General features: G+C 39.0%; 1 protein-coding gene across 1 annotated transcript in view; it reads right to left on the bottom strand.

Moving 5' to 3' along the window:
* Lrrk2 (leucine rich repeat kinase 2) overlaps positions 1 to 23,165 on the bottom strand; it is a 129,807-nt gene that overhangs the window by 21,808 nt on the left and 84,834 nt on the right. Inside the window, exons 37-41 of the mRNA XM_051160232.1 lie at positions 18,451 to 18,642; positions 17,273 to 17,419; positions 13,971 to 14,071; positions 9,900 to 10,090; positions 4,026 to 4,186 (exon numbers count right to left, since the gene is read on the bottom strand). Coding sequence (XP_051016189.1) covers positions 4,026 to 4,186; positions 9,900 to 10,090; positions 13,971 to 14,071; positions 17,273 to 17,419; positions 18,451 to 18,642 — 792 coding nt within the window. The remainder of the gene's footprint in view (positions 1 to 4,025; positions 4,187 to 9,899; positions 10,091 to 13,970; positions 14,072 to 17,272; positions 17,420 to 18,450; positions 18,643 to 23,165) is intronic.

Raw genomic sequence — 23,165 nt, 5'->3', positions numbered from 1 at the left:
GGTGTTTTTCATAACATTTTGTTTTGTTTTTGTTTTCTGAGACAGGTTTGATGAGACCACAAATCCCAGGTATATCTCTGGCTCTGCCCCTCTGGCCCTGAGATTACAGGTGTGCAGCAGCACACCCAGCTTATGTGTGTGTTGGGATCTAAGCTCAGATCCTGGTGTTGTGTGGCAAGCACTTTACTGCAGGAGCCATCATCATAATCCCCACTAAAAGACCTCTGAGCTCGCAAAGACCAAAACTGATTTTGAAAGCAGCATGGAGCTGATTGTGTCTATGGAGGTGTTAAACGGTGTTGCATTATGGAACTTTATGGCCCTCGTCTGAACACACAACATGCAAGTCTCACTGCACATGCCACACAATGTCAGCATGCACTGGTGTCTCAAACACCCTGCTCCATTCAACAAGAGTATAGGCTATGAACTGTGCTGCTGTGGAATACATGCAAAGGCTTCCACTATTCTGAAAGCACAATGGTTTAATTGAAAAAGACAGAGATGTCCTATTTTCTACCTCCATTTTCCAGCATGTATGAGGTTACTATCTTAGGACTTGTTTGTGCTAGATAAACAAGCAAACATTCATCTCATTAGTATGCAAGTATGTTATCATCTGTAATAAATTATACTATTGTAATTTTGTTATGATTATAAATGGTTGTTGAAATTTCAATTAATATTTATTATCAGTACCCATTCAATTTCTATAACTCTTTTATGTGCCTATATGTCGTGGGTCACATAAAAATCTCTACAAAAAAGGAGTCATGAGTGAAAAAAGTTTAAAAATCATTGCTTTTGATATTATATATACCATAGATATTTTGATATGTTATATTATATGTAATATACATTTCTAAAATGTTATGTATTTTTTAAACACAAGGGTAATTTTTATTGTTATTGTTTGGCTGTGAATTACTTCTCAAAGGTTCATGAGTTGACAGCCTGGCTCTCAATGCAACACTGTTTAGAAGTAAATGGAATACGAGGGTTCCTACTTCATTGATGGATTACTGAATTGATGGGTTTATATTAGAACGGACTGTTGGAAAGTGATGGAATCTGTAAGTGTTATTTTTATTTCCTCTGATGTTGGGATGAGATGAGAGCTAGACCCCAGCTTGGTTTGGGCTAAGCAGAGAACGTTTCTATCTATCCTTAGGCCCAGGCCTGGAAGCTTCTAGAACCTACAATATAAGCTTCAAGAACCTAATCTTTTGCAAGCCCAGACATTGAAGGCTTCAGCTTCTAAGTTGCATCTTCTCACCTAGGCCTATCATGTTTTCAGCCTCAAAGACTGTTGAATAAACTCACTGTTTCTAGTTCTTTGTGAACTCTGGGTGGCTGGTTCAACTCAGCTGTTCTGACCTAAACTCCTCTCCAAGCTGACTGATTTGAATTGGCTTCTCTTGGCATCTCACTGAATTGCTCTGCCTAGAAAAGTTACCTCTGAACTCCATGAACTGGACTGCACTGACTGCAAGAACTGAACAGAACTGCCTGCACAGAACTCAACCAAACTGCACCAATCTGTACTGTATTTCTGTATTATACACTGTTATCTCTACAAATTATCTCTGTCTCTTCCTAAGTAGCTTCTCTTTCCTGTCTGTTCTCTGACTCCTTTTGTTAAATCTCATCACTTTGTCAGCCCCTCAAATAGATGTTATTGTTTGGGATTAATGATGTGTACTAAATTTCAGTCAGAGGGATTAAGGGTATGTATTCCAGCCAGAGGGATTAAGGGTGTGTACTAAGGATGTGTCTGTATTCCAGGGGTATCACACAGACCTAGATTTTTGGGTCTTGCCAGAGTAGCCATGTTGCTAGATTACAATTTCTCTACAGGAATCTAGAGGTATATCCTTCCTCCATCCTCTCTTCCTCCCAACTCTCCTTGCTTCCTAGCTGCCAAGAAAGTGAGCAGCCTCTTCCACCACATGTAACTCATATCTATTTTATGTAACTTCAACCTAAAACAATGGAGTCAGTGAAACGTCCACAACTGGGAGCCAAGATGCTTCCTCCTTGACAGATTTTGTGAGGAATCTTATCATGGGGAGTGAAAGCTAACTTCTACGTCTGTTTAACTGTAACAGCATAGTAACACCCCTGAGCTAACGGACATGATGCAGGTAAATCTCCTAAGCACAGTATTAATAAAATGTACATACTACGAGAGGAAGTTTAAAAGGTTCACGGTAGATCTAACTCAGATCTGTACGTAGCATTTTGCAGATTCTTTCTGGAACATTTCATTTGACCTATGCATGTGCCCCCAGTTGACAGACTTCACAAACAGCACAAGCATGGTAGCACATTATGCTCCCTTCTTCTATTTTGGTGGGTTTTTATTATTTGTTTGTTTTCTTGAGGGGGCTCATGCACATGCCATGACATGTGTACAGAGGTCAGGGGACAACTTGCAGGAAACAGTTCTCTGTTTCCACCATATGAGTTCCAGGAATCAAACTTAAGTTTTCAGAATTGGTGGCAAGCACCTGAGCCCTCTCACTGGCCCCTGTGCCATGTGCTTTCTTAAACCCACGGACACAATCAGAGACAAGAGTCTTTAAAATGAGAAGCTACCCACAAAGCTAATTCACTAGCAATCCTTATGCTTACCTTGTTAGAATTTAGAAGGGATTTGGGAGAGTGTTTAAAATATGTTATTATTCCCTTAGCACAGCAATTGGATATTTATTACATCAACCTTTCATCTATTAAACTGTCCATTATTAAACTATTAAACACTATTTTCTGTATATTTATTTTCTTGGGAAATCCTCTAATATAACTTTCAACCACAAGATCATAAATCAGGAAGAGACTTAAAACACTTATTAGGCTCATGTATACCTTCTCATCAAGTGTGCACTTGATGCTCAGAACTTTGGAAGTTTTTGCAATTATTGATGATGACAATCAAGCAGGGAATATTGATAACTTTTAAGAGTTCTTGGATAGCACTCATAAAGCCCTGTATTTGATCTCCGTCACCCAGCACTGGACTTGAAGCAGGAGGATCAGAAGTTCAAGGTCATGTTCAGCTATAGAGTTCCTGTCCAGCTCGGGCTACATGATATGAGAGCCCCTCTCAATCAAGAAAGAAGTAAAGATAAAGATGGAGGGAGGAAATAAGGAAAGGAGGGATAAAGAGAGGGAAGCAAAAGGAAAGAAAGGAAGGAAGGTTTAGAAAATCATGAGTATAAAAAAATAAAAAAGAAATGTTTCTGGAAATGTTCTTCACTTTTATTTTCACCACTCCAGAATTAATATCTTTAGTAACATAATACCAGTATAGTAACATACTACCATTTTTTTCTATTTAGAAGACATCTAAGCTATGATACTGTTGAAATGCTTCTTGAAAATCTCCAGCGAGTTCCTAGTGACCTTGCAACGTGATATCTACCTATCATGTAACGTTGAATAGTTAGAGGATACTTAATTTGCCCAGTGACTGCTTTATTTGTATAGATGTTGACAGACTTAAAGCCAATCAGTCACCATTCACTTCAGCCAATTCTGTAATTGTCATAGAACACAGCATTAATTGTCATCCTCAACAGGAAGTCCATGATGGAGTTAAGGGTGGAACCATCTCATATTTCCTCTTTCCAAAGTAGACAATGGCACACGGTAATGCTGTCCTTGTCCATAAAGGAGCTGTTTCTCTCTGACCTTGGGTTGAACTAGTGCTGGGCTGGTGGTGCTTTTGGTCTTAGGCTGCCTGGCTTTGCACATGTTCTGTCCTATAGTCATTTTTAGCATTCTCTCATAACTCAGTCCCTGAGCTGTAGATTAGAAATAGCAATGAGACTTATATGGAATCATCTTTGTTGTTGTTTTTGTTCTGGAAAATAGGATGATAAAAGTGGCAATGCCATGGTCATCACTCTCTAGGCAATAAGTATCTATTCCTACTGTGATAGGCCACCTGTGCTGGAGCTCTCGCACACGCACATGTGAGGCCCCTGGTGACCCACCGACAAGAGCTAGGTTTCACCTCCTACCTGGGGTGCCCTCTGATGTCTTTATCCCCATTCTACAGCAGTACTGGGCGATCCCGTAGTCTGCAATCTTCGCAATGATGGCAGCATTGGGATAGAGGGTAAAAAGCAGCACATTGTGGGGTTTCAGGTCACGGTAGATAATCATGGCTGAGTGGAGATATCTGCCAGAAAAGACAGAGGAAGTCTTATCAAAGGGTGGCCATGTTATATTAGTTGGGTCATTTTTTTTTTCCAGTAGGTTATGTTACTTATGCAAAACATCAGAAATGCTATGTTAACTTTGTCCTCGGTAGTTGAAACACATAGCGGGAAACAGACCTAAAACAGGCAGATCAAATACTAAAAGCAAAGTGATGCTTCTTCCACAAAACGAAAACATCAAGCCTAGCAGGCAACTTGACCTCTTACACACAGCCACGTCCCCAGCAAGGGCTGGCCACTTTCTCATTATAACTTAGCAGCTGCTGACTGAGCGTGAATTCCAAATTCCCTCACCAATCAAAGGGGATTTGGGGCTAATTTTAAAGCTGGACTACATTAACTGGTCTGGTGATGCCTGTAATCCCAACACCTCGGAGATAGCTGCAGCAAGACCGCCCAGTGCTCAGGCCCAGCCAGGCCTGCCCAAAGGACAGAAACGACAGAGTTAAATAAGAGCAAATGGAGTTTAGCTACGTGCTTAATGTTTATTATAACTTTTATTCATCTGCTTTGATCATCTTAAAATTATGTGGAAATTGGTTTCTTTAGCTTTTAGAATTACATCATTCATCTTTGCTATTTACCTTCTTTTTTCTGATTACTTTTCTTCCTACTGCTTTTAAGAATATTTTCTTCTTTTTCAAAAAAAAAAAAAAAATCAAGTAATAAGCTTTTCCCCAGCTATTATCTCCAGCTCTGAGGCGATGCAACCCACACTGTTGTGTGTTAAGATTGACAAGGACCATCCGGACAGAGACGATGGCAAGACCTGTCCCAGGTAGTACAATACCTGGGTGTGAAATAGAGCCAGAAAGTACCCGGATGTAGGCATTTTGAGCAAATAATACAATTTACCTTATATAAAGCACAACATTTTTTAAGTTGTGAATCATTTATTTCTTTTTTTTTTTCATTTATACTCCTGAATGTTTCTTTTTTTTTATTATTAATTTATTCTTGTTACATCTCAATGGTTATCCCATCCCTTGTATCCTCCCATTCTTCCCTCCCTCCCCTTTTCCCCTTATTCCCCTCCCCTATGACCGTGACTGAGGGGCACTTCCTCCCCCTGTATATGCTCATAGGGTATCAAGTCTCTTCTTGGTAACCTGCTGCCTTCCTCTGAGTGCCACCAGGTCCCCCCCTCCAGGGGACATGGTCAAATGAAGTACAACATTTTAATCTCAACCAAGTATTACTATTGATTCTGCAAACACAGTGGAGGAGGTTGGGGTTTCCCAAACACTGAAATAGCTATTATTTCCTCTCATTAGAGCTCTTTAAATTTCTGTTTCTCCCCGTCCACTAACATCAGGGGTATATTATGACCTTTTCTGAAAGGATTTTTTTTCCAGGACTTAATGGAGAATTGTTTTTTTTTAATTCTTTATTTATTTGTGGTTTGGAATTTGATTAAGGTTATATTTAAAAAATATTTACTTCATTGCCTCTTACCAATCATTAAGAACAGAGAGTGATGGCATCTGGACCTTTCTATTGTGAAATAGCCTAGAAAAGACATGTCTTTTGACTCCATTAACTAACTACTGAGTTGATTCTTTCTTCCAGGATGTACTTAAGCCATGACATTGGATCTGTTCATTTCAGGATATAAAGTCTTAGCTGATCAATAACATAAATGCAGTAATGAAGTTGACCTTAACAATAATAATTGGCTTGAAAGGAAAATTGACTAAGGACTTACTGGAAGGCCATTAGCTGTTCTTGAGAAAAGCCAAGGGATTAAGAATTAAAAAGTCAAACAGGTAAAATATATGTCACCAAATATCATTCCAAACCTCCATAGCACATCCTTCTCTGAGTAACAAATAGAATACAAGCTCCCTCAGAATACTTTTCTAGGAGTAAAAGATAGTCCTCTTAAAATTATGTCACATGGAGATCAAAATTATTTGGTTTAATTACAATATTTAATTATAGAATTTAATCTTAAAAGTGCAATTATAATACACTGTAATAGAAAAGAAAAAAAGCTTTTGAAATTGTAATAAGCACAAATCATTTCTCAGTGACAATAATTCAGAGAAATGAATTGAATCATTGTATGGGAATAAATATTGTCAAATATTTCATTAACATAGACTATACTCAGTTAACCTGTCTTTAATCACCATTAATACAAGAATCACTAAGAGGCCCCTGTCTTTTATAATTTAAAGTCAACTTTATCTTATACTGAATATATTATGCTAAAAATAGAATACATTCATTCCTTGAACAAATAATTCATTAGGCATCTCTGAGGGTCACTCACGAGTGGACACAAAGCCATCTTTATACCTCTGCTGTTAAGAGAGTCACAGTCTAGGAAAAGGCGGGTGCTCAGCTAATAATAACCTGACAGAAGTGTGTGGGTATCAAATGCTGGGGAAGCAGTAAGAGAAAACGCACGGAGGTGCAAGCAGCACAGCTGTCTCTTCCTCCACACAGGCTCTCTAACCTTAGCCACACCACAATCTCTCCCTGTCTTTCTTCAGTGCCTGATAGGAAGTCGTGCATGTGGCAAGTGTAAGTGTCACAAGTGAACTGAGGATGCCGAGGCAGAGAAATGAAGAGCTTAAGGAAAGCCCAGCAACAACACGAATCTGTGGCTCATAAAGATACAACCAAACAATCAAGTACAAATACATGTAAGAAAGGCCCAGGCTCCTTGAAGAACTTGAGCTTTAAGGTAGAGGTGGCATGCTAATAAATCCATAGAAAAACAAGTTCTCACCGAGAGAACTTTGTGAGGGAAAAGATAAACATAAGGAAGTCTGCATGGTTAGACTATGGACCAGAGAAGTAGCAGAGTGAGGCTGCAAACTAAGAAGTGCTCTCAGGAAGAGCGTCCATGCTGTGCCACCACAGAGCTGAGAAGTGCCTGGCAGGTAACTGGAAACATCAGGGGATCTCAAGGCTAATTAGATTTTTATTTCCAGGAAAATATTCTGATAATTCCCTATAGATACTGAGTCAGAATCGAAGTAGTAGTATAAAAATAAAAACAAATCGATAAAAACTATAGAATAAAATCAATTCAATGATCTAGTAGGCACATGGAAATAGAGATAGGCAGATAAGTAGACGACAGATGACAGAGAGATGATACAAAATAGACAGATACAGATAGGTAGATATGGCTAGGTAGGTAGGTAGATAGATAGATAGATAGATAGATAGATAGATAGATAGATAGATAGATAGACAGACAGATAGACAGATAGATAGATGATAGATAGATAGACAGATAGATAGATAGACAGACAGATAGATGGATGATAGATAGATAGACATAGATAGATGATAGATATAAATAGATAGATGAATACATATATATGAATAGGTAGATTAGATTATATAGTTTATAGATAATGATATACAGATATATAAGCATCTATATTGATTAGCAGTCTGATATTGAGATTAAGTTTCACTGTGTAACCCAGGCTAGCTGGGAACATATGAAAGAATACCAGCTGTAGACGGGGAAGGAGGCGGGTTTCCTAAGAGTGTACTGATCCAATCCTAACAAATAGGGAACACAGGAGAAAACACATGCTCATCAGGGGACACAATAGCAGGGAAAATGAATTCAAGTTTGAACATCCAGAAACAGAGGAAGTTTTAGAAACTAGTGAGAATTCTGAGGAATTTTTTACATGTCATTATAAATGGCTTAGATCCTAAGAAGCCCTAATGAGAGTGTTTTTATTATTATTTTCTACCTCATAGTTATAACCACATGTTAACAATTATTTGGAATAATTTTTAGTATGTATAGATTTATTTTTCATTTATCAAAGAGGTTTTTTTCATACAATTTTTAATATTGAATTTTAGGATTACATTTAGTCCTAGTAGAAAACTAACAGCTACTGGTACCTACTACCGTCCTGCGGAACCAGATCTAGAATTCCTTCCTGACTTTATAGGAATAACAAATGAAGCAAAGGATTGGAGCATATGCTGAACTTCCATTTGATTCATGAAAATAGATTTGTTATTTGAAATAAAGACCAGAGAGATGGAGGCTACAGTGGTGTAGATATAAAATTTAAATGATAAATACACACAACAAGTCTTCAGTTTATAAACGAACACTTCAAAATTACACGACATTTTTAAGGAAAATCTGGGGCCCAGGGATCAGTTAAATTTAAAAAATGGTTGTGATGGTTTGGAATATAAGGAGCCTAAAGGGCCCTTTACTGAGCTCAGATTATTTGAAGCGCCCCCTGGTGTTCAAAAGCAGACATACCAACCCAAATCCAAATGCTTGTATGTTAGTCCATTTCAAAATCTTCATGGCTTTCAGTAGTTCTGGAGAAGATGGTTGCCCATTTTCCTTCCTGCCCATGCACTTTCTCAATGTTTACTGGTGAAAATCTATTCACAGGCATTCAGAGCAGGGGGATAATTTGCATCTACTGCTTGGAAAAATGGTGCAAGCTGTGGTGTCCCGTCTCACCATTCCCTTCCCCTCCCCCACACCCATCCCCATCCCCATCCCCTGTCCCTGTGTCCTTATCTGTTCCCACGCACCAACCCTCTACTCCCAACATGCATTTCCAAGGACTCCCTGTTCTGGAGACTGGACAGAGAGATAGGTAACAGGATAAACCTACATAAAGTGACAAGGCAAAAGAATACTCAGGAGTTAGCCACTGCTGGGTAGGCTGGCAGTGGGTATAAAACCTAGCCCCATTCAGGAACCTCAGAAAGGTCTGTGGATGAGTACAGAACTTGGGAGGTGAGGGAAGAATATGTCCCCAACAGGAGAAACCCTGGCCCAATGGCTTTGTTCTTCTAGGGCCGTTTAATGGGACACAGGCCATGCAAGGGTGATGAGAAATAATGGGGGATAAAAGAGGCTGAGGGAGAGAATCTATGAGAGTATCTGATTGAAAGTCTAGATGTGTTTGTTAATGATTAGGTGTGAGATCAGAAAGGCCGAAGAAATGAAGCATGGCTGCAAAGCAAGACCATGGGATGAAAGAAAATGGAAAGCAGTGAGAAGGATGTCAACCGTTGAATACAGGACCCTACAATTACCACAAGAGCCTTCAGTAGTAGTCATCCTAGTTTGCAGGCTAAAACAGGGTGTGGGTTAGAAAGACAAAGATTGTAGTTACTAACATATATGCAAAAGCGGTTTATCGAGCTCTTTGTTTTCAAGGATAGCCTTTCTACTCTGCGCTACTGGCCCCGCCCCCCCCCCCCCCACACACACACACAAGGTGCATCCAGCTTCAGGCCTGAGTCTAAGTTACATGACATATTCATGTAGAATCCAACAATTATTATTATTGTGATCTGCTGCAGGAGTGTGGAATAATTTTTAGGATTCGAGTTTCTCTCCTTCATACTTTCCTTGATGTCTGGTGGCTTAACATAGTTGTCATCACAAGGGGGTAGATATTTATGATTCAGGTCATGAGATCAAGAACACAAATACTTGGTTTAAGTGCTACTTCATATCACGAACTATGAAGTTCTGGGATCTTTTACCATTACGATATAAAGTTACAAAGCTGTATCACAGAACTTAATATTTGCATCAAAGTTGCTAGCAGAGTAGAAAGGGAGTGGTGTTACAGGGAGCCTGGGAGCGAACTCGTGGTTGTAATATTCATGCGTTAAGTAGAAAACAGTGCAGTGCCAGCCCATTACCTCAGGCCGTCAGCTACGTGCAATGCAATCCTGTGTTGGAGGGTTCTGGTGAGGCTGCCTTTGTCCTGCTGCAGCAGCCGATCCAAGGAACCCTTGGGGGCCAACTCCATCACCAACATCCGAGGACGAATCCCAGCTGCCAGCAAAGATATCAAGCTGGGGTGATGGAGGTGGCAAAGTACCACCAACTCCTGCAAGAGTTCAGAACCATGTGAGTGTCACATCATCAAGGCTCCATCATCTGCCTCCCTGTAGCTCTACAGCCGTGACCAGCTTTCTCTCAATGACTGGGTTGTTGGAACTGGTGCCTTGTTCCCTACTTCTATTTAGAAAGAAATTCTAACCATTTCCAACAGGAAGCAGCTAATTCTGAGCTAATGTTCAACTTGCATCTTTGAATTCTATTCTTCATTTTAATCTGCCTTTATGAGACCATTTAATGTGGGAACGGCGCGCATAGGTGGTCACACTAACAGGTAGTGTTATCCTAGCCTCTTAACTATAGTGAGTCACAGAATCTATCTCAGCCCTGGGCCCTAAGCAGACACTGGTGAATTAACATCAACTGACATAAAGGGTAAACTGTAGCCTCTAGTTTCAAAACAACAAAGTTTGCTAAGGACACACAGTCAAATCCATAGGAATAGATGGCGTCTCCTGCCTGAAAGTTTGAATAACTGCCTACTACTCTGTAATTAAAATCCCATGTTTGAGGGTGGAGAGATGACTTAGTGGTTAACAGTTTGTACTGTTCTTCCTGAGGACCCAAGTTCAGTATCCAACACCTATATCACATCAGATGACTCACAATCATCTGTAACTCCAGATCCAAGCGATCCTATACACTTTCATGTACCCATGGGCATACACACACACACACACACACACACACACACACACACACACATACACACACACCATACAGAAACATTTATACAAATAAATAAAAATAAATATTTTTAAACCTCATTTATTTCCATGTCCCCATAGCCTGACTTGTTCTAAGTCCATATCGCCTCATGCATCCTACTTCCTTTCATCCTCTTCTTTTTTCACCATCCTTCATCCACCTGAAGATCTTTCAGTCCCAAGCACGTGCCATCTCCTCTCAGCCTGGATCTTTGCCTATGCTAATACTTCGGCTTTGAGAATCCCCCCACCCACCCTTCACAGGGCTGAGAGCCTTTTCACACTCACGTATCAGCCAAACACTACTACCTCCTTAAATGCTCATCTTCCTTAAATACTGCCTTGGCCCACCTTCTTAAAACCATCTCCAAACTGCAACAACGAGCCGAGATGTTACTGCAGCTTTGGCAGTCCCTTTCCTAGATCACATTCCAGGTAGCTCAATACTCTCCTTGGTGACGTCACTGTGAGTGAAGTCAATAATCAATGGTATTCTCCATGTGCATTTATTCCCAAAGTGTAACTTAGCTGAGGTTTATTCTTTCTACACTCAAATCCTTCTAGACTACTTCTATGCCTTAGAGGACTACTCTCCAACTTCTTGGGGGGGGGGGTGTTTCTAAATTCCATTCTCTCTTTTCTCCTTATAGTCTTTATTCTGATGTCATACTTAGTTGAAATTTTCATTGGGTATGATGTTAAACTGACTTGTAGTTTACGCTGTGATAACAGAAGCTCTGCTCGCTAACAGGGGGCTTCAAAACTGTGGAGTAGCCATGCTTACTTCTTTTTCCAGGAAGATGAAGCCTGCAGAGTTCTGAACGCTAACAGAGAGGGACTGTCTATCTCAAGAGAATATTTTTCCAAGAAACCAAGCTTGACACTGCAGTCTTATTTGCTCAGTAGATAAACCTTTTCTCATCATATCTGAGTAGCTCAGCTTGTTAATCCTGACATACGTAAGGTCTGTTATTTCTCCTTAGCTTCCGGGCACAGTCAGAAGACTAAGACAGACTTTCTATATTGGGGAAGAACAGTGTCTATGATGAGAAAGAAGAAAGAATGGGTGATGGCAATCTCCCCAGTTTCCAGGGAGGAGACATAGCAGGCAACAGGTCATTCCCAGCTTGAGAACAAGGGCAGAGTAACCCTCAAAAAAGAAGACCACTATGTACACTCCACGTTCTGTGTTTCTTCCATCATACCCCCAGTGCACCTCAGTGCTGATACACTGACCATCTCTGTATGTATTCATAGTGTTTTGGTATGTCCAACATATTCTAGAAAAGTTGAAACATGTACATATTCAATGAAGAAGCCTAAAAAGTTAATGGATTTGACAAATTACCCTTCAACTGAAAGCAATTTGCTAGACTTAGTTCAAAGACTAGCTTCAGTTTAGAATAGGTTTAATTTCATTTCTGTGACTACAGTGTGACTTTTGGTGCTACCAACAATAAAATTCCTCAGCATGCTTTGCATGAATAGGGGTTTTTTTTGTTTTTGTTCATTATTCAGGCTAAAATCTTGTATGTGATGGTTAAAGGTTGCCAAATTTATTTGGATTCAGTCACAAACAATAGTTTAAATAAACCAAGTAAAGCTGTGAGGATAGATTCTAAATTTGAGTTCTACTAAAAGACAGCAGAATCACCAGTAAGCTTACTTTTCTTATAGTCCTGTCTCTCCTTGTTCTATATGTGAGCAGAAAAGAAGAGTAGCTACTACCAGTACCCAAGCAGGCACTAGAGCAACTGCTGTTGGTTCCATGGTCCCTCTTTCTTTTGTTAACAGTATGTGAACTTCTGCTCAGGTAACTAATCTTCACCTACACAGCTCAGTGACTTCAAGGAAACCTGACCTCAGTCCTAACCTCAAATTAAATTGCTGAGACTATTCTAAACAACCTAGCCCTCGTTGCCACAGTGACTGGCTCATTGACACTGCACTCCACCAATGAGCACACAGCATTGCCTGGAACAAAAGTGCTTATCAAGATAATGACAGTGACTTGGTCAAGACCAAGAGCTGCCCTTCTCTTTACTTAAAAGCTGTTGCTTAGGTAGGGATTTTTTTTTTTTTTTGGCTCTTTTGAAACACAAGACTTCACATGTCTAAACCCACATGTCTGTGGAATGTGCCTACCCAGGCTGGAACTAGTTCATCACGCTAAGAAAGGCCACCTTGAGAAAATGAAACCAGCTAGAAAGCTCAAGGGAATTATACAGAGTGACTAGACTGAATCAGCAATATAGTGAGAAAGTCCTGTAGGTTTACTTTTCAAGGCTGGAAGTGAAGGAATTTATCTGTTAAAGCTGACTGGAGAAAGCTTCTGAGCCAGGAAGAAACTCAAAACAGAGGGCTAAGTATCCATCTCCAACAAATTAAGAAGGAAAAAATGGTGCAGTGTGGAGCAGAAAGAGTGAAGTATAGTAACACCAGAGAAAAGCTTTCCTGACTATGGGAATCAGTATAACCTTGGTTCTCCTAGTGTCCTGGCCATGTAACCTAACTGGAAAAGCACACACAGCAGTGCCCAGCCTATAAAAGGTCCCACTGAGAGGGTAGAAACTTGAGCAAACAACCTTATAAAATGCAAAAGATGTGTTTTCTCTTCTTTAATCACCGATTTCATCCTTTAATAGGTAAGACATTCTATGTTCACTGAAATGTCAATATCTCTGTGGCACAGAAAATGAAGAAAAAAATACTCTGTAGAAAACATAGACTCGGGGGCTTTCCAGGCTTCGAGTGCTGATGCAAACAGAAGCAAGGGAGGGTCTAATGACTGCGTTGCACAAAGGACAAAACACATCCCTGACAGTCCTCAGGATCCTACATTCAGACAGCATTGACGAATGTCCTCCCCTTGGCCAATGATGTGCCCTCTCAGTGCCTAGGCTAAGCAGTGAAAGAGGAAATGTGAATCTTCTGCTAGTTTTACCTCAGACTTAAGTACCGATGTTACAAGAGTTTTCACAACACTTTCTTTGCCATTTATCAGAAGAAAGAAAAGTTTTAGCTCCTTAACGAAAGGAAGTAGTAGGAATTCAAACTTTTGAGCATCTTAATTTTACATTTTGATACATGTATGCAAAATAAAAATTTCCAAGAAAAAGGTAGATATATGGCTTAATTTAATAACACCGTGGTATTTCTTACTTGTCTTAACAGCCTAAGTGATGTATGTTTATTGAAAATCTTCACAGCCACTTCCTCTCCTTCATAGGCAGCTCGATAAACTGATCCAAAACTTCCATCACCTTTTGAAAAGAACGTAGAAAGCATTTTATTGTCCCAAGCAGAGAAATCAAATCCATTCTATTTGCTATAATTGTACCTGCCGTATATTCAGAAAAATCTGAGCCCTTGTTTATAGACTCAGCCTCTTTGGATGCTTTCCCTTTCTTTCAGTCATTAAATAAGCCACGGTCCAGTTCACCCATGGATCCAGTTCCCAGCCTTCCTGCCTTCCCTCTGGATAGAATGTATGAAAACATTTCACCACTCCTCTGACTTCGTCTCCTCATATGTGGATAGAGTTTGCCCACTTTCACCATCAGCACAAGGCACTGTCTAAACATTGTCCTATGGGCTGCCCCAAATCTCAATCACAGACCACTAAAAACTATGCTGTTATTTTTTTTGCCCAAAACTTATTTTTACTTCATTTTCTATATACCTGATGAAAATAAAATGAGATGTTTTTAATATCAATCTAAAGTTTTAAAAAAGAAAGAGAGAGGAAATGCATGCTTGGATGATAAATCCACATTTCAGGTGGGTGTAGTGATGTCTGAATTTGTGAAGTATTCCTCTATTTGAGAATCATTGTCATAAAAATGTGGAGTATAAGCCATCATGCTCCATGAATGACTAACTAAAATAAAGCTGAGGACTGCCATTATGTGTACTTATGATACCTAGGAAGGAAAGAAAGTTGGAAGCAAGGTGTGTTCTCTACTCACAAAAAACCAGATGACTGAAGTACTATTTATGCTGCTTTTCCAGAAGAATAATCTTTTGAGGTTGATGTTGGGGAGCCCAGGCCACTGTGGCTGCTGCTACCCCTGGGCAGGTGGTCCTGGGCTGTGTTACAAAGCAGGCTTAGAACGCCATGAAAAGAAAGTCAGTAAGCAGTGTCCCTCAATGGCTTCTGCTCCAGTTCCTGCCTCTAGGTTGTTGGCTTGAGTTCTTGCTCTGACCTCCCTTCAAGACGGACTGTATGCTATAAACTGGAATAAAACCTTTTTTCCTGAGTTTCTTTTGGACATAGTTTCTATAGAACACGCATAGTGTAATATAGTCAAACCACTCGCTAGGAAGAAAAAGGTGAAGAGAAACCTCAAATTCACTCATGAAAAAGCAAACAGTTATTCAAAACCTTTGGGGTAAGGATCAACATTTTGCCCTAATTATTCAAGTATCAATATGACAGGAATCTCTATCTGTAAGAAGGTTTTTAATAGATTTCTTTTTGATGTGCTTTTTGATGTGCCTCAACTCCTGGGGTTGAGCAACTTCAAGAGTTGCTCTGCTTGTCACACGTGATAGGGAAGAAATAAGACAGCCATCATATGGTGGTGACAAGGGATTCTGATAAATAGCCTACCAGACAAGTCAGACTGCAAATGATCCCCAAACAACAATGACAATGGCACAAGCACTGAGAAGATTTGATTTAAACAGCTGTCTATAATGACACACGGAGTGCACTAGCTTTTAGGCACTAGGGAAGAGACAAGAGCAAGGGAAACATTTTCTATTTAATTAATGGAATATAAACATGGGTGCTTTAAAGTAGCCTTTGGAAACATTCCTAATAAACTGCTCAAAACCTTTCCACTAATCTTAAAAACACTGTAATCGGATGAATGCTGTAGCCTACTTTATCTGGAAACTTAAGACCCTTCAGAGAAAGGGCACTCTGTGTCTACTGCTTGCCTATACCCAGATGCTTGCCTATACCCAGATGCTTACCTATACCCAGATGCTTGCCTATACCCAGATGCTTGCCTATACCCAGATGCTTGCCTATACCCAGATGCTTGCCTATACCCAGATACAAGCAATTTGGCTCTTTCCCAACTACAAGTGTATTTGCTGCCATAGTTCCAAGGCATTAACATGTATACTAAACTTCCCATCACTGTGAACAACAAAGAGCTAAAGAGATTTGTTTAGCATCTTATGTCATATCCTAGATTTTGAATATACAAATATCAAGTCATAGGAATATAAATAATAATATATCCTGTCATTTTCCTCCTACTAGATTAAACTATTATATCATATCAGATCCTAGGCAATACTTAATGGCAGCTAAATTAAAACTAAATGCATCACACACAGTAGTAACAAACACCTCATCCAGCATAACCAAATGGTCTTTAAATATTTCAGATTAAATCCAGCCAATGTTTTTATGTCTTCCTAATGACTTTCAGAGAGGTTTTGAACTTGAGAACATCACCCTACTGTTAGCAGTATGCATCTAGAAAACTGCTAAAAGACCAAGTTTTAAGTATTCTCAAAACACACAAAAAATGATTATCATAGACCACACACATATTTCAAATAATTCCATTGAATTTCACAATGTATGCACATAGCAGGGTGTGTTTATTCCACTAATATATGCTGTTTTCACATGTCAGTTAAAAATTCAAACTTAATAAAGCATGCTGAGCATGTCTTTCAGGAAGTTCTTACAAGTTGTAAGCTTTGTCAATTTTAGTTTATAAATCATAGCTCAAAACATCTTTGATGCCTCAAGATGAGTATACAAAGTTACGATAGCAATTAGAATATTTTAGTAAGAGCTAATTATGTTATGTGAATCTGGTGATTTTCATCAGGGCCCTGTTGAAAGCCTTTGATTGAATTCACGGGCTCGGCCAATAACCAGGAACTGTGCAGCACACTCAAAACAGAACAACCACAAGATGTCAGAAGTAGAGCACTTCCAATTTAATGCTTCTGATTACTAATCCCCAAGTCTTGTGACTACTGGATAGAGTTCCATATTGCTCCCCGAGCTTCACTGCAGTGACTGCACAAACATGTTCGCCCTCTGCTTAACCTCCCTGGGGTTAGAAGTGACTATTCCATGTCAATCATCCGAAGCCTTCCTTCCTGCCACATCGTTGCTCATGATCAGAGCAAGCTTAAGGACAGGTCCCAAAAGCACCTGTGCTTCCTGCTAGGCCTATCTTCATCGCCTGGTCTACAAGCCTTATACAAAGAAAAGTCCAGATCTGCAATATAACACAATGTTAAGATATATCATTCCAAGTGAAAACTATTATATCAGATATATAAAGCCAGTAGAGATTAATAAAGATATGATTATAAGAAACCAAGCAGAAAAAAAAATTGCATTTTACTTGTTTGTTTTTGTTTTGTTTGTTTGTTTGGTAGGTTTTTGTTTTGTCTTGTTTTCAATACACCAAAGAGATAGTTACCTAAGAGAAACTCGGGTGCTTCCTCAAATTCCAACTCATCATTGTTCAACATAATGTTTCTAGGCAGGTCAGCCAGAATCAAGTCAGGAGCAATCTGAGATATTGGAACAGTGAGCCTTGGTTGATCTGGATTTATTAGCAGGTCTCCTAAGAAGTATGTAGAAGATTATTTTTAAAATGTTAGAGAATATAAAATTTGTGGTCCTGGCTTATAGAAAACACATCTTAAGATTTTCCAACCAACCTTAGATTTTTCTTTAAAAAAAAAACTGACAAACATAAAATATTAATATCAATGTGCTTAGAACTTTAAACACATATGCCTATGTGTATTCACTATGAAGTGGAATGCCAGCATTATCACAGATGGCCTCTGATTAGCAAGCACCCAGTCTCTGCTTCTGCCACGTCTATGAGGAGACGCATGGCAAGGATGCTGCTATCTAAGATGCACGGCAAGGATGCTGCTATCTAAGATGCATGGCAAGGATGCTGCTATCTAAGACACAGGGCAAGGATGCTGCTATCTATCTACCAATGATGAGCTTCCATCTTCCGAGCAGTTCTGTAACATGAGCTCAGTTAGTATTTCTACTTAAAAGATTAGACTATTGTGGTGTTTTGAAGGCAGTTGAATATTTGGTCAGCAGCTGTTCATGGCTGTTTTGGACATATTAGAGGTGTGCCTTACTGGGAGGATATTGTGTCGACTGGGACAGGAGTTGAGTTTTCAAAGGCCAAATTCCATTCCCTGTGAACCTCCTCTGCTGCCTATCTGAAACTTGAGACTTGAGATCTCAGCTTCCAGCTTTAGCAGCCCTGTCTGCTGCCTGTCGTCCATACTACTATAGACCCTGACCTTCCAGAACCTAAAGCCCAAACAGGTTTTTCTATAATTTGCCTGTCCATGGTATTTTATTAGAGCTATTTAAAAAAAAAACCAGCATAGATGTGATACTCAAGCATTCAGCACTTAAACTTGAAATCAATGTTTTTAAAAAACAGAACACAAGCTCTTACTGACAGGGAGTGAACTTTACTTTTCTGAGCCGTCTCTATAATAGAATGTAGCATCATTCAATTCAACCCCATGGGTGGGAATAATTTTTATATATTAAAGTCATTTTAAAAATAGTGAGGGTACCATAAAAACATCGGTAAATTGTGTCAACATGTACCTTCTTCAGCTTTCTTCATCAAGTCATCAAGTAAGATCTTCTGATGTTCTTCGCCATCATTAAAACTGTACAGTGCCCATTTTTTCAGCAGAGTTTCTCCTTCCCCACAAATGTCAATCTCCAGCAAGCCAGGAAACCATTCTTCCATGAGTGAGTCAATGTGATCCACAACTTGACCCAACAGAATACAACCTGCATAATTCAAACAGAGACTTTGAGGTACCAGGGCAGATTAGAAGCTATCCCTGTGCTACGTGAAGAAGGTTCAGAATAAGAAAATATAGAGTGTATTCCATACAGACAAAGAAGAAGGGCCTCATAAATCTGTATAAGTGCAGATGGTGAGGCATGGTGGATAGCCAAGGGAAACCAGGGGACACGGGAAGGAAGAGGAATCCCTCACCCTGGAATCTGGTCCAAGCCTCTCATCATCAGGTGGAAGCTAAGAATGTCACCAGAATTAACATTTCCCTTATACAGAAAATATTTCTTTGACATGAAAAGAGTTTAAGGCACTGGGGCAACATCATTGTGACAAGAGCGTGAGTTCATAGTCCCAACACCCATGTAAGAGTCAGGCATGCCAGCACATAGAAAACAGAGGAGTGAAGACACACAGATCCCTGGGGCCCACTGGCCTACCTAATCTAAGCTGAAATGTGAGTTGAGGGTTTAATTAAATCCTACCTTAAAAAAAAATAAGGCGTGGATAGATAGAAAGCCTCCAATTCTGACTTCTAGCCTGTCCATACCCAAGCATGAACAAAAGAAGTTGCACACACAAACACATACACACACACACACACACACACACACACACACACACACACACATAAAAGAAGATAAAAATAAATATTTCCAAATAAGAATGTTAACATAGCAATAGTCTGACTTATAGCCTTGGTGTCTGCGAGTTTAACAGGGCCTCCATCCTTCCTCAGGTATTTTCTGGGTCTCTCACGGACAAAACTTTGTTGACAGTAGACATATTCTAACTTCCTCTGTTCCATGGGCTCTAGAGTGTTCCTTTATCACCCGTCATGCTGTCAAGCACACTGCAGGAACCACCGATGATCCTACATGACTATTGTAAAGTAATTGTAATTTCTTTTTAAGAAGGCCACACCCAAACTCTTTGTATGCCTCATTTTCTTCCTCTAAGGCCTCTAATGTTTAAGACTGATGTTAAAAAATGACTTTCAAACCTCACTATAATTTGATATTCCTATTTTTATCCTCCATATATTTACCGATTTTTGCTTGTGAAGAATTCATCATTATCTAATGTTTAATTTTCTTTCTTGCCACTTGCGTCTCTTCTTTTTAGCATTATGCATTAATTTAATGGTAGTTTGATGGTGTGTGTGTGTGTGTGTGTGTGTGTGTGTGTGTGTGTGTTTAGTAAAACTTTTAAAATGTTTATTCCCTTCTTACATTTGTATAATTTTTACAAGTGTTTTCATTATTGGACAATCATTTGTCTTTTAGTTTTAATCTTATTTTTCTCGTCTCGTTCACAACACTCTATTCTTGGTCATTTCCACTACTTATTGAAGTTTGTTTCTCTCCGAGTCTTTCTCTTTCCCATCTTCTTCCTTCACTTTCTTCATTCACAATCTCGGCATTTGCCCGCACAGTCTTTATATTCATGTGGTAATTTTTATCTAAAGTTATCTGTGATATATTAGTGGTCTTTCCTCAAATTTAAATGTGTTTCTATATTTTGTTGGCTTATTGTTAGAGCTTTAAGTTTGTTACAGTTTGGGTTTTGCTCAATGAGAAAGTAAAAGATATATCTAAACCAACAGATTAGAAAATTCAAAAAACATTATAGAGAAAGGCAATAAGACTTTCAAAATATAATAATTCCTTAGGGAAGGCATGGGTGAATTCCCAGCTGCAGATATGTAGTGGTTTACTAGCAACAATGATTGATAACTCCAGAGAGAATTATTAAATTGAAAAAAGAAATCCTTAATTGGAAGAAGAAAGATATAAGACAAGGAAGTCAACAAGATAGATGTGAAAAATCTGGAAAGAAAATGAGATTTTGATTAAAAAACAGAAGTGTTGAAATAACTCAATGATTCAAATAAAAACAAAGGGGACAAGACATCACTGGTAGATGCAACTGTGCAAAAGAAGGAATATCAGGAATTCAGGATAAGTCTACTTTCATACACCAATCATTCAATCTCTAAGCCCGCCCACAATGTGTTAAAAACTCTGGATCAAGAGGTCAAACTTATGAATTCATGGATAATTTCTACCATAAGCAAGTGAGCAAAAAACTAATGAGTTAGAGCACGTATTTAATGAAAGCAAATCAGAAAAATCCCCAATATCTATAGAAAGACCTGACCATGAAAACACTGAGATGCTTAGAACCCCAATAGACCAGAGAAGATCTTCCCCATGATGTACTTTGGTCAGGAATTCAAAGATATAAACCAAAGTAACAATACTAAAATCGATAAAGAAAAAAATTCAACTCATTTACCAGACAAAACCATGAGAATAACGTCAGGCCTCTCCTAGCAAACATAAAACCAGGAAAGCACATAATAACACATTTCAGCAAAGCTATTAATTAAAATGGGCTGAGAACTAAGAAGACATGAGGCTGAACAAAACTAGGGCATTTTATGACCACCAAGCCAGGACCACAGTAGAAACCTGTAGTCATATTATATGTAAAGGGACAGGGGGTTCAATTGCAAGAGACAAATCCCTCATGCCGAGTACAATCAACATAAAACCCTAATAATAACAGTTGAGAAGGAAAAGAAGGAGAATAAAAACCATCCAACCAGAACAAGAATAGGCAAAACCATACGAATTAGCAAACATCTGTTAATGTAAACTTTAAGTATAAAGGGCCTCAAATAACCAAGAAAATGCAAACAAATTGAATGGATTAAAACCTAAGATCCCAGTGTCTGTCATCTCCAAGATACAGATCTCCTTAGCAAACATACACACAGACTGGGGTCAAATAATAGACTTAAGTGAAAGCAAACAAACAGGCTGATAAGTTTTGATAGGTAATAAATTAGACTTCAACCAGACTGTAGTCAGAAGATAGCAAAGGGACTATAAAATTTAAAAGAGACCAATTCATTAAAAATATATAGCGATTGTAAATATACCTGCACCAAATATTGACATCCTCAATTTCACAAAACAAACATTAACAGGCATAAAGGACACAGAAGTCCTGATACAATAATTGTAAGTGACTTTGTTACCCCTGTCTCTCCTCTTTAGATAGGTTCACCCGAACTAAAAAAGGAAACAACAAAGTTAAACTACAGCACAGATCAAATGGACTTACAGTTATCTGAAGGGCATTCCACCCAACAGATAAGAGCTAGATTCTCCTTAGCACCAATAACGTTTAACAAATATGAAAAAGGAAAATAATTTCTTGTATCCCATCAGATAATAGTTTAATTAGAGAAATTAGGACAAAATAAAACCCTACAGATTCTATGTAAATACTTGGAAATAAAATAAGGCACTTTGAATGAACAATAAAATAAAACACTTTGAATAGACAGTAGTTCTTACACAGATGAGGAAATTTAAAATGTGTAGCATCAGATGAAAATGAATACATAACACCAGAGTGCCTGGTGCACTGCAAATGTTGTTGTAAGAGAAATGGTTACAGTGGGGAGGGTTTACACAAGAAATGAAGGGACCCCAAATACCTCAACAAGGCACTTCAAAGTATCAGAAAAACAAGATCAAGTTAAATCCCAAAACAATAGGCTGGGAAAAATAAATAAATGAAGGCTAAAGTTTAAGAAATAGAGATGAAGAGACCAACACAGAGAATCAAACAGTTGGTTCTTTGGGAAGAAAATGCAAAGATGACAAAAAAAAAAAAAAAAGTACTCTAAACAAAAGAACCCCTCACACTGACGAAGCGGACCGTGAATTGAGTGTTGAGCTATGTGACCGTGAAATGAAGTAAAAGACTTTAGCTAATACATTCAGAGATTAAGGGAGGCTGCTAAAATACATGACAGTGAAACTGAGGGGATCTTCAGGAAATATCTTCAAAACATACTCCCCCAAAACTAGAAAACAGAACAATTGGATGAGTTCAACAGTCTATCAGAATTAAGTCAAGAGGATAGTGATAGCTCTAACAGATTACATAAGCAACAACTTTTAGCAATGATAAAAAAAAAAGTGTCTCCACAAAGAAATGCTAGTGACCAGACAGATTCACTATCTAAATCCTCCAGGCATTTAAAAGAAGCTAACATCTACTCTCCTCACACTGTCCCATAAAATAGGAAATGAATACTACCAAAGTCACACCACACAGCAGCATGGCCCTGGTACTACAAGCAAGCAAGCAAGCAAGCAAACCCCAAGGGGCTGAGGTATAGCTCAGCTGATAGAGTGCTTCCTTTGCATGTATGATATGAAGAGCTGGTATCCCTGAACACTGGCTCAGCCAGGAATGGCAGTACATGCTTGTAATTCTAGCACACAGGAGCTAGACCATGAAGGATGACAAGACCAAGGGCACGGTTCTCAGGAACACAGCAACTTTGAAGTCACCCTGGTCTAGATGAGAGTCTTAAAGAAAGAGAGATAAAGGAAGGAAAGAAGGAAGGAAGGAAGGAAAGAAACAAGAGAGGAAACTATAGGTCAATGTACCTCATGAACGTAGATGCAAAAGTAAAATGCTTTCAAAG

This window comes from Acomys russatus, chromosome 17 (assembly GCF_903995435.1).
Source record: "Acomys russatus chromosome 17, mAcoRus1.1, whole genome shotgun sequence".
NCBI lineage: Eukaryota > Metazoa > Chordata > Mammalia > Rodentia > Muridae > Acomys > Acomys russatus.
Note: the sequence above shows the minus strand (reverse complement) of the source record. Positions and strands in the feature narration are given on the sequence as shown.